This window comes from Daktulosphaira vitifoliae, unplaced genomic scaffold (genome assembly GCF_025091365.1).
Source record: "Daktulosphaira vitifoliae isolate Bord-2020 unplaced genomic scaffold, ASM2509136v1 Scaffold_1, whole genome shotgun sequence".
Taxonomy (NCBI): Eukaryota; Metazoa; Arthropoda; class Insecta; order Hemiptera; family Phylloxeridae; genus Daktulosphaira; species Daktulosphaira vitifoliae.
The window spans coordinates 21,437,790-21,449,946 of NW_026099572.1; the positions used below are offsets into that span (position 1 = coordinate 21,437,790).

General features: G+C 23.5%; 2 protein-coding genes across 4 annotated transcripts; one reads left to right on the top strand and one right to left on the bottom strand.

The window, feature by feature from the left end:
* Positions 1 to 982: 982 nt before the first annotated feature.
* LOC126894333 (insulin-like) lies at positions 983 to 3,099 on the top strand. Of its 2 annotated transcripts, none has more exons than XM_050665268.1 (3): positions 983 to 1,083; positions 1,218 to 1,393; positions 2,761 to 3,099. In XM_050665268.1, exons 1-3 carry the CDS (start codon positions 1,064 to 1,066, stop codon positions 2,952 to 2,954), a joined length of 390 nt encoding a protein of 129 aa, XP_050521225.1. In that variant the 5' UTR covers positions 983 to 1,063; the 3' UTR covers positions 2,955 to 3,099. The 2 variants fall into 2 exon arrangements, with proteins under 2 accessions (XP_050521225.1, XP_050521226.1); XM_050665269.1 differs by having other exon boundaries at positions 1,055 to 1,074.
* Positions 3,100 to 8,039: 4,940 nt separating this feature from the next.
* On the bottom strand, positions 8,040 to 12,155 carry LOC126894336 (60S ribosomal protein L38). 2 transcript variants are annotated; one of them, XM_050665271.1, is made up of 4 exons: positions 11,994 to 12,155; positions 9,946 to 10,006; positions 8,689 to 8,811; positions 8,040 to 8,161 (listed from the first exon to the last, which is right to left on the bottom strand). In XM_050665271.1, exons 1-4 carry the CDS (start codon positions 11,994 to 11,996, stop codon positions 8,100 to 8,102), a joined length of 249 nt encoding a protein of 82 aa, XP_050521228.1. In that variant the 5' UTR covers positions 11,997 to 12,155; the 3' UTR covers positions 8,040 to 8,099. The 2 variants fall into 2 exon arrangements, with proteins under 2 accessions (XP_050521228.1, XP_050521229.1); XM_050665272.1 differs by lacking the exon at positions 11,994 to 12,155 and adding an exon at positions 11,653 to 11,789.
* Between the last annotated feature and the right edge of the window lie 2 nt (positions 12,156 to 12,157).

The window sequence follows — 12,157 nt, forward strand, 5'->3', positions numbered from 1 at the left end:
TTCACCAATGTATATAGGAGAACAAAATTAGGTAACTTATTTAACGCTGTAGTTACATCGTTAGTTAAGAGTTGCTTATTTGATAAAAGATTATTCTTTTTATTAGATATGAGGACAAGGCCAGAGTCAGCACCAAACATCTAATACTAAAATTTTCTTGAAACAAAGTCAATCTAAAGAATGACATTAGTAAAATGAATCACTTATAAGATTTAAATGACTACCTATATAACACTTACAATATTGAGATATATAATTTTTAAATATTTATAAGCTTAAAATTAAGAAAATATTTATGTTATGTATATTTACCAACAAATGTAAAAATATGAAATGGTTTAAAATAAAATAATTTATAAAAAAAAAATATTTTATAAATAAAATTAAAAAAAAAACATGGAATGTAATATGCCTGTATACGAGTAAATGGAGTATTATTGATTATTGTAATTGCAGTGAAATGACGTAAGAAATAAGAGGGTCAAAACACTTCCTATGGAAATATACGAAAACCAATTTAAATCTCTAGTTATTATCTGCTGTAAAATGATATTGAGTCTTAAAACCCAACAAGCACAAACTGTCAATCAAACACTTTCGTTGTTAAATCAATAGTTTATAAATACTTCCATCTAACCATAAATCAACCTTGATTAATGCCTCATAACTATTATATTAATCCAATTTAATTAGTTCTTAGAAAATGTCATTTCCCCCACATCTCAAACAACCCCTACGCATTACACAAATAATTAGAATAAGTTGCATATAAATTTGTACTATAAAAGGAGATATAATGTAATAAATAAACTTAGTTCAGTCATTTAATTTCAGACGTTCGTTCAAACATCCAAGGTAAAATATAAAATCTATTTAATCTAATGTAGTTATATTAAAATTATTTATATTCGTACAAATGTTTTATGAGAAATTCATTTTAAATTATGACATACTATTCTTTGTGCATAACTTACGTATTATAATAAAATGTATAACTTATCTCTTTTTTCAAATTTGTGCATGCTAATTAATTTCATTTCAATTTTTCTAACTCTTCAATTTTATGTATAAAATGTTATACATGTATAGTAAATCTTAATAACTATGTATATTCATTAATTATAGACTAAGATAGTGAAAATTAAAATGAATTTATTTTTACAGTGTTATGCTTTTTAAGATAAAGTAATACAATTTGTCATATTTTTTATTTCTAGAATGAGGATATTTTGGATTATAAGTTTTTTAACTCTTACGTCCGTCTTCCAATTTCTCGTAGTAAATGCAATGACCCAAAAGTTTACGACACCTATACAATATTGTGGTTCTAAATTAGCGGATATAGCTCGATTAGTTTGCAGAGGACATTACACAAACAAAAGGAGCCAAATTGGTAAGTTTATATTACATTTTTTTTTTGTTTCAATTTTAAGTCGGATTAAAATTTTTTATATTCCTTTGACGTTGAATAAATTCGAATCATAAATCACGGTCAAAAGCAAAAGCATAATTATAGTTTTGTGTTGGGCACGGGAGATATCCATAAGAAAACTTTTCACTTACCCCTCTTAACGAAAAAAAATGTATTTTTGTCATATAATTACTTTTGTTGTGGGGGTAATAGGACACCAATATACTTTTATAATAAATCCAATGCCTATAAGCAGTTTAAATAAGTGTTAAGCAACTACTTTTTTCTTTTATAGAATTTTTTTAAATTTAGAGTAATACAAATATAGTAATATATATTTAATATAATATATACATATATATTTAACGATATTTTAAGTCTATTAATATAATTGTTTTTTTTTTATTTCTTGATTACATTTTGACATAATTTTTATACGTTATTATTATTACATAACTCATTACAATTTTAAAAATATCAATTAATTGAAGTTTAACAGACATTTTTATTAAGCTATTAGAAAAGTTTTCTGTTACATCAAATTACTCTTAATTTAAATAATTTCAATGAATTTTAATCATGTAACAAAAATACCATTTTTAATATTAAGAGAATTTTAGTTTAATAATAATAAAGATTGCTTCAGTTTTTCTGTCTTCTCTTTGTCTAACTCATTACAATTTCCTGCCCTGGTTTAAATACATGAAAAGTCCCTATTGATACTCATTAATAATATTATTATTATTATAGAGAATGTTCAGTAAGTAAGGAAACTAGTTACTTGTTACCTTTTTTTTAACACTCTGTTTATTACTTATATTTTTATCACATTTTAAGTAGTATTCAGTATTTTCAAAAATTTTCTCTTTTCTAAACTCTTTATTAAAACCACAACGCTAATTTAAAACGTAAATAATTAAGAAGAAATTAATATAAGAGAGGCAATAGAAATGTTTAAAAATAAGATTTTAACTAATTATGAACTAGGTCCACTGCAAAATTTATTGTTAAACTTGTATAAACTGGAAAAATTTAACGATGGATTAAATAATAACATTACTAAGTGATAACGTTACTGGGTGATAAGTATCTAGTGATATACAAGGTGTATTTTTCGGTCAGGTTGGACAAAATACGTACAAAATATGTTTTTAATATTTTTTTTAATTTTAAATAATATCACCCACAAATAATCTCTACCTAATAAAATTGTCGACCTTTTGAGCTTTACGTATATTTTTATAATGTGGACACGTGCTTTCTTGTTATCAATTATACTATCCCATATAAACCCTCTAAAGAATTAATATTTTCCCGTTGTTCATAAAAATAAATAAATTATTCAATAGGCTTAGAAACATGGGAGTTTAAAGAACCTGAAGACTACAGTGAATTTCCTCTGCGGTCAAAGAGAGATGCAATGTCATTTATTCCATTTTCACGGTCTCTACGAAAGGTCAAAGAAGAAAATATTGTAGGAGAATGCTGTGCCAAGCCTTGTTATATTAGTGAAATAAAAAGCTACTGTGCAGATCCAAATTAGAAAAATATTTTATACCGTATTGATACTTATATGTAATAAATTATTTTCTGATATGATTTTAAAATTCAGGTAATTTCTTAAAATAATTAAAATATAATCTGTACTATATCCAAATAAATAAATGAACTATTGACGTTAAAATGTCTTCACTAACTTTTTCAATAAAAATTCATTTTATTTACAAGGTTTTAACTTTTTCTTATTTAAATTTCAACATCAATAATTTTTTTATTAGTAATTATATATTATTATTATTGAATTGGGTTCAATCCGTGATAAATAAATAGATATATTTATTACAATATATAATACATAGATAATTTTGTAAATAAATTATTCTTATATATTAATAATAATTTAAAGTAAAAACTTATACATTTTTATTTTAAATTTAAAATTGATTGATTGTATGTATTTAATTATATTAAATACAATGTATTATATATATACATTAATACAATAAATTACACAAATTAATTTCAATGATTACTTTAAATAATGTTTGATAAACCAATTTATACTGAATGATTAACGACGTAAGGGCAAATCTAGGCAAATGAATAGGTTAACTTTATAAGTATAAATAAGTACGAAGTTCATTATTACCAAACATCTTTTAATGGCTTATAATATTAAAAATTATCTTAAATTTTAAATAGTTTTCTTGAAGTTACTTTTGTATTAAACTGTAATAATTTAAAGCAACATTTTTAAAAAATTAAAAATATTTCACTTTGCTCATTATCTCGGTAAAGTGAATATTTTAATTGGTATCAATTTATTTCAACAAAATTTTTCTTATTCGAATTTAAAAAACTACTAAATATCACTTTCTATCTAAAAAAAACTCATTTCCTTAGTCTCAATTAAAATAGTTGTTAATTCAGAATTGTTTTTTTTTAATAATATAAAAAATCGAAAATAAAAAACATATCACATTATTGTTGTTTTTGTTACAGTTCTAGCTTAAACAACAGTTTTATCCTAGAAAATTATACTTATCCATTTTGCCCCCTCCCCCCCGTTCATTTCTAAATCAATCCAACCTTTATAACTATAATTACAGGTGATCAATTACAGAAAGATCATTGAATATTAAAAAACAAAAACTGTATAATAACTTTTATGAACTTAATATACATTTCTATTTTAGAAATAATACATTTTTCTCACTATGAAAGTTGTAACAAAACTGTTTTCGAAAAATGATAAATTATTGTTATTATCACACGCGACTTATTAACTAAATGGTATACCGGCGTAGTTATCACATTGTACTTTCGTCTACGTTTCCAAATTCATTTATAACATTTCGATTTTTAATAATAAAATTTTTTAATGTATGGAAAGAAATATATGGAACTGAAATACATTTACCGATTCCTTTGAATTAGCTTTAATGCCGGATATTTAATTACTCGACACCTTCACCTTAAGTACTTTTTAAAAATTCATTCATACAATGATAAATTATTATTAGGTCTATTAACCACATGCGAGTAATAAGATCTTAGAGATATCCGAAGAGATGAAGTTATTCATGGTTACTGTGATCATCGGGGTGGTCTACGTTTAACAAATTATTTTTAGTACCCGTAAATGTTCAAAACAATTATTTATTGGCTTAATAAATAGTTTTAAATTATTATAAATTAAAGGAATAATTTACAGTTTAAAAAATCATATCATCCAACCGTGTGTGTGGGACGATAAGCTTAGAGAATTTTATTTCTTTTTAAGAAAAAAATCATTGTACAAAATAAAATTTACATTAGGTTCAAAAATATTGTTTATTAAATAAATAATGTTTAGTTTCATTAATAATTCACTTTTACTTAGTCTAACAATAGCTATAGTTTAATTAACCATTTAACTCTTCCTGTTACGTTTATCATAAAAGTTCTACAATTAGCAATAATTAACAAAAAAACAACTAAATAATATAAAATTCGTAATATATAAAGAAGAAATTAATCGCTACATATCTACAAATGTATTTTGTCCTCGTTAAAACAGACTTTTTTCCGTTATAATATTAAGTATAAATAGTATTTATAAAAAAATTCATAATTTCTCCAAACGTGTCTGTATGTAGTGTGTAAAAAAAAAAATAGATCGTAATGAATAAGTGACTATAATGGTTTCTCAGGCTAATATTTTGAGTATAATAACCTAGTAAGTATATAGATACATGTAAAAACGTACATAAGTTTCACGAGTACATACAATTTGATTCACGAACCTTTACAATTCATCTGTATTTCCAATAGTTAATAATAGTGAGTGAATAATAATAATAACGGCAACGCAAAGATAATGATAATTGTTAACCGTAAAATGCTCAGTCAGCACGAGCCAATTATTCGAATCTAAAGCGAGGGTCGTGCGTCACAACCCAAACTCGCATTAGGACAAATCAAACGAAAATAAATCAATTTTCTACAAAAAGACCAACAAAAAATAAAGTGAAAAATAGGTGTATATATTTATAAACCAATGATGCGAAGTACAATGGCAACGAAGTGTTTTTCTATTCGACGTTTACAAAATTTGTTTCGGTATTTATATAAAAAGCGATTGTAGGCATTGAGCTTCAGATATTTACGATTAGTATAGATACTCTCATATTGTGAAATAGTAGTTGATATGATAGTATTTTTAAGCTATTTTAAATAACATATCAATTCTTTAAAATAATAAAGCATTTAAGTATAATTATGTAAGTTTATACAAGTTTATAAAAGTAATTTTGATATCATTCGTATCGATATACTATATGATTGATCACAGTAATAAGCTAATAGCTATCTTGTTTAGTAAATAATTAATTTTTAAGAGTTTTTTCCATTCAAAATATCCAAAGTCCCCAACATATAGCGGACAACGAAAAAAAATTAGTATTAAAAGATTTTACCTTAAATAACATTTTGAGTTATTAAATACTATGATTGTTGAATTGAAATAATGATAGACATAATAAAAATTAAGAAAATAAATTATTAAAAAAGAAAGAGTACTAACAATTATTCGCTTTAGTGTAATAAATATTATAAACTATAATCTAGTAAAACGATTAATAATTAATTATTATAACCACTTAATTGTAAAATTATTTTACAATGAAGTGGTCATGGATAAATTTCAGGGAGATTATAATATCAGCTTTACAATTACCCAAATAATTTTACTGTTAAACATTGTTGAGTGGTATCTCCCCAAATGAAATTAAATACATGTTTTTAAGTATTTAAAATTTTCAATTAAAAATATACATTTAAAAACTAGGCAACTTAAGGTCGGAGCAGATATCAATTCAGAAAATAAAAGTACAGAAATACTGATTTTAACATTCGATTTTAAAATAAAATTGAGAATTGGTTTGCCTGTTTTTAACACGCTTTTATTAGTTTCACGTGTATGTTTGTTGTTGTTTGTAAGTTTGTAACTCTCCAAACGCCACGCGTTATCGCATATTCCGTTGTCTAGACTAGACTGTTATACGCATTCACCCCTCCCCACGCCTCGCTAACAATACGACGGTACACTATTCCTATAAAAATTTATTTTTAGTTATCGTACCCGTACACGCGTGCTTGTCATCAATATTATATATATGTAAACAAATTTTTATTTTGACTGACCAATAACGCCCGCGTCTAATGCGCCTTACGTATATATATATATATTCCTACCGCCGTTTATACCTCGGGTATAACGTTAGTCCGACCCGCCCGGCCATAAAACACAGCTATACTTAGTGCATGATACTTTTACGTAGTTAAGTCGCATTATTTGTATAAATATATATATTCTAATTACTATTAAAATTAATATATTAACACGATTTATTCTAATTAAGAGATATAAAGTATTCATTCCGATTACGAGGGATGATTTCCGTATCGTCATTTTTCGTCACTACCTCCACGTTCCGGGAGTGAGTAATTTACGCGCCTGCTGCTTTCCTTGGATGTGGTAGCCGTTTCTCAGACTCCCTCCCCAGAATCGAACCCTGATTTCCCGTTACCCGTAACAACCATGATATTGATAGTAACTACTATCATAACATGAAACTAAAAAGTAAAAAATAAATATAGTTTAAAAAACTAAAAAAACACGCTTTTAAAGTACATCGAACTAAAAAGTTAAAAATAATTTTTAAAATAATTATGAACAAAAAATACTAGTATTATTGTGATAAAAGCGTGGGTGCTTTGTGCCATATTTTTCGTATATTGAGCGCCCGACGCTTTTATCACAATAATACTAGTATTTTTTGTTCATAATTATTTTAAAAATTATTTTTAACTTTTTAGTTCGATGTACTTTAAAAGCGTGTTTTTTTAGTTTTTTAAACTATATTTTTTAATTACAAAATATTCCTCCATTGATGAATTCACATTACTATAAACCCATTTTTAGGTTTCTTTAGAAAAATGTATATTTCATTTATTTTGATAGTAACATAATGAAACTGAGCTATTAGAAAATTATATAACTTAGGAAATAATTGGTTGTTAATAACTTTTCAACTAACATTTATGAATTTATTAAGATTTTAAAATATAAACAGGTAGTGAAGAGCGAGTTAATTATCTTTACAATAAAGAATTTCTCAGCCTGTGCTTCTCCTCAACTTAATAAATTTCTTTAAATAATGAACCCTTCTGTAATAAAATAAAAATTCTTAATTTAATAAAATTGAAAGTGACTTCTGTGATTATTTTAGTGACTCGTAGCCGATGTTTTTAATAATTACAAGTCTAACATATGCAGTTTTTATACAGAAGATTTACTTAAATTATCATAAAATTTTAAATAGTCAATTTTTAAAATTGGTGACATTTGTCATTTTTAAAATGACAAATTTATTTCATATTTTTATTTACACATTATTTTACTAATATAACTAAGCCTATTTCACCAAATTATATAGATTAAGGTAACACAATTTTATGAAGTTAATTACCTCATAAAATAACTAATGCTAGAAAAAACAGAATGTAGTAAAAAAAAAAGAACATTGGTAGTGCTAAGATAGTACAGTATACAAAGGTTTGATAATGACAAAAAAAACTATTCAAATTTGAAGTCAAATAAATTGTACATATATTTTTGAAAGAAAAATCAATTTACAGACTTCAATTATTTTTTTTCTTTTTCATCTGTGCTCATCTTTTTACATTTAATTTCTTTCACTTGGAGACCTAAAACAAAATTTTAAATATTATAAACAATCTTTATACCAAAAAAATAATTTATATTAATTTAACTAAAGAATCACATTTAGTTACCAAGAAACAGTGGTGTATATAAACGACTAAAACCCTCATTGATTATGCTCAAATAACATTTAAGGTCAAAAATCATAAAAAATTTACTTTAATATTTTTTATCATTGATAAATCCTTTGTGTGATACTGCTTAAAATACCTAATGATAAGTTAAGTATAGGAAGGTCTTAAATGATATAAGATCACCAATTGGGACAATACTAACTAATTATGAATAATATAAAAGCTATTAATAATTTTTCAACTTAATAATAACTAATAGCACAAGAGAAAATAATTAAAGGTATCAATGAATTGAAGTTTAACAGGCATTTTTTTAAACTATTAGAAAAGTTTTCTGTTATATCAAATTACTCTTAATTTACTTATTTTGAATTAATTTTAATCATAATGTTACAAAAAACCACTTTTAATACTAAGAAAATATTAGTTTAATATACCAGGTGGTAAAGATTGCTTCAGTTTTTCTGCCTTCTCTTTGTCTGTAATAACTAAAGTGTATAAAAACCTTGAGCATCTCACTTTAAATTTTACATTTTCAATATTCTTCTTAATTTTAACAGCTGTAAACATTTTTTAAAAGTATTATTAAAAAAATTATGAAAAATTATTTGTTCCTGATATTGACATTTAATTACATTCAGTGGGTGAATTCCATATATATTTTAATTAAATGAAAATACATTTTATATGATTTAAATTTAGTAAATTAAAAAAACACAAGTTAAATTTCTATAGAATTGAATAAAATATAATTACTATGTACGGGATAGACTATAATGTTCTTACAAATCTAATAACCAGATCTGAGAATCATAGCATTTATAAATTTTATTTGAACCATTTTAAAGAATCCCAAGTTTGTGCCGCTTTTTATTAGAATTATATAGTAATGTAGAAATTTTAATGATTAACCGCCGTATCCCACAAGTTCCTTTTTTTTAAAGTTAATTATCAAAAAATTATATTGGCTGATGGTGTGTTCAGATTAACTTCACAAAATTTAAAAATGCATTTAATTCACAGCTCTGCCAATAACTTAAGAACTCATAAATATTATGCAATAATAAAAAAAAAAAAAAAAAAAAAAAAAAAAAAAAAAAAAAAAAAAAAAAAAAAAATTATGCAAATTTAGATTAAAATTTCATTAACAACAAATAAATGAAGATTTAAAATTTTCAGTATGAGTATAGTGTTTACTAGTGTATATTTATAACATATACCTCAATTGTGATACATACCCACTTTATGTATGAAAATTATTGTAACATAGTAAGTATTTGCCTTAAAATTCTCGTTGTCTCATTAAAATTTTTTGTAAGAAAAGCTCAAAAAAAAAAACAAACTTTTTTTAAATTATAAAATAAAAATTGTGTTTTATTTATTATTAAAAATTATTTAATGTAGTCTACAACACATAAATTATTATTAAAAAAAAAATTAATTAATTAACCATTAATGGTAAAATTAATACTTTTTCAGCTTTATATCGAAGCTAACACCAAAAATTTAATAGATTAAAAGATATTAGATGTGTCAAAACACCATGGACCATTTTTTTTTTTTTTATAAAATTACTAAATGAGAAAATTTATTATAAGTTTTCATCTAAGAATAATGGTGAATGATGTCAATATATTCACATAATTATAAAAAATATCATCATAATAACATAAATAGATATTGAATAAACTTACATTTTGCATCTTTCCTCCTTGCTTTCAGCAAGAAATCTTTTATTTCCTTGATTTCTCGTGGCTATAAAATAAAAATAATTAACTTAATAAGTATCTCTATTATAATTTATATTAATTAATTTAAATGAATAAACAAAAGTTTCTTAATATGGTAAAAGTTTAAAGTTTTCCTTTAGACAATGAATTAAATAATACAATTTTTAAAAAAAAGTAAATTTTAATGATAGTTATATTAATACACTCTAAACTTAGATATTAATAGATAAGAATTACATCCCTTTATTTGCTCCAATAAAAATAACTTACATAAATAATCAATATTTATTATAAGTAATAAAATTACTTATCAATAAAACTACTTTCATTTCTACTCAAATTCATAAAATAAATCTCAGTATGTATATTTCTAAATACACTTCTTAATACAATTTAATCAGCATTACGTCCCTTTATAAGCATTCAATAAAAATTCAGTACGTAAAGAATCATCATTGACAATAATTTATTAAAATAACATTAATAAAACAAATACACTCATTATTTTTAAATATTTACAAACTAATTGTCAAAACGATATAGTATCATATAGAATTATAAAAAATGTTCTTTTTCAAATATGAAAACAAAAAAAAACTAATTCATTCATTTTTTTTTTTCATATTTAATGAATAATATCTATTTTTATTAATGAAAATGCGTAAATTGTTTAATTTAAATGTCACTATATGTTAAATTATATTATGTAGTTAGTTATTGGTACAAGACATCAGCAGGAGTGGAAGAGAATACTATAAGGCTTTGACTTAGAGTTTCTTTTTTTTGGCTTTTGTACGCTACATATGCATCTATATTTATCTGTTATAAAATCAGTTTTATGTCTTATAGGGGTATCAACTTAAAAAATAAAAAATGACTAGTGTATTAAAAATTTGGACCAGTATTTCAGAAGTTATTAACAATTTAAAATAATGACTAGAGCTGAAGTATTAGTGTAGCTAGATTCATTACTAAACATTTCCTCTCCTCTTCTCGCCTATGTAAAAAGATGTTAATAACTTCTGAATTTTTGATGAAATAAAAATAAGCAACTTCATTATAAATTTTATCATCTCAATCTTAGTAGTATATTAAAAATATAATTCAGAATTACGTCCCTATATAATCGTTCAATAAAATTTCAGTACGTAATAAATCATCATAATATTGATTAATCATTTTAAACTAAATCCATAATTAAGTATCAAGTTTTATTAAATATCAACTAATTTAAGTATAGCATAGTGTACAGCAAATTTAATACTTTCAGAATTACGTCCCTTATATTGCTTTCAAAGAAATTCAATGCAATAAGATTCATCATAAAGTAGTATTTTTAAAATAGATAAATGAATATTTTTTTCACCTTATCAATACAAAAAAATTATTAAAATTTAAACTAACGTTTTACATCAAAAAATTATTTGTTATATTTCTAATCACATAATTAGAAATTACAAGAGAATTATAATGTGGAATGCATACAAAATAGAATGTTTAATAATAATTTGACTAATAATATCAATATTAAAAAGATGTATAATACATTGAAATTTAAAAATACAAAAAATTAAAAATTATACTATAATACTTAATAGTAACATCTCTGCATGCAACTAAACTAAAATTTAATTCAATACTCAATTTAAAAATTAAGTAATTCATTCATACCATAATAATATTAACCGGAATGTTTTTAATCAAACAAATAGTCTTCTATTTGTTTTTTAATAATAACGAAAATTTTAATAAAATATAATTGATCACACATTAAGGAGCAGCACTAATAATGAATCAGTTGACAGTTTTAGAAACAAGCAACCAGGATTTGCAGTTTTTATATAGAAAATACTAATTAATATCCAACACTAGAAATTTGATTTTCTGAATATAAATATTCAAAAGCATGTGATGATTAAGAGGTTAGAATTAGTACATATCTACGAGCAAAAATTAAGTTATTTAAACAATGAATTCGATTAGTAAAAAATAATAAGAAAAAAAATACTCACCATGATTAAGTTTATGAAAGAAAATTAATACCTAACACCAAAAACTGCAATTTAAATTAAGAAATTTAAGTTTATTGCTTATTAGTAATTGTGTCCAACTCAAGGGTTACGAAGGAATAACAATATTGCAACGCTAACTTGAGTTTATCAAAAAATCGAATTCA

What these genes read in the sequence shown, in the direction of transcription:
- LOC126894333 (XM_050665268.1), top strand. Translation starts at nt 1,064, where the DNA reads ATGTATAAAATGTTATACAT. An exon ending in ATGTATAAAATGTTATACAT is followed by an intron (nt 1,084 to 1,217) that starts GTATAGTAAATC and finishes TTTTATTTCTAG; the next exon opens with AATGAGGATATTTTGGATTA. An exon ending in AAACAAAAGGAGCCAAATTG is followed by an intron (nt 1,394 to 2,760) that starts GTAAGTTTATAT and finishes ATTATTCAATAG; the next exon opens with GCTTAGAAACATGGGAGTTT.
- LOC126894336 (XM_050665271.1), bottom strand. An exon ending in AAGGAGGAAAGATGCAAAAT is followed by an intron (nt 8,812 to 9,945) that starts GTAAGTTTATTC and finishes AAATGTTTACAG; the next exon opens with CTGTTAAAATTAAGAAGAAT. An exon ending in GAAGCAATCTTTACCACCTG is followed by an intron (nt 8,162 to 8,688) that starts GTATATTAAACT and finishes ATTTTGTTTTAG; the next exon opens with GTCTCCAAGTGAAAGAAATT.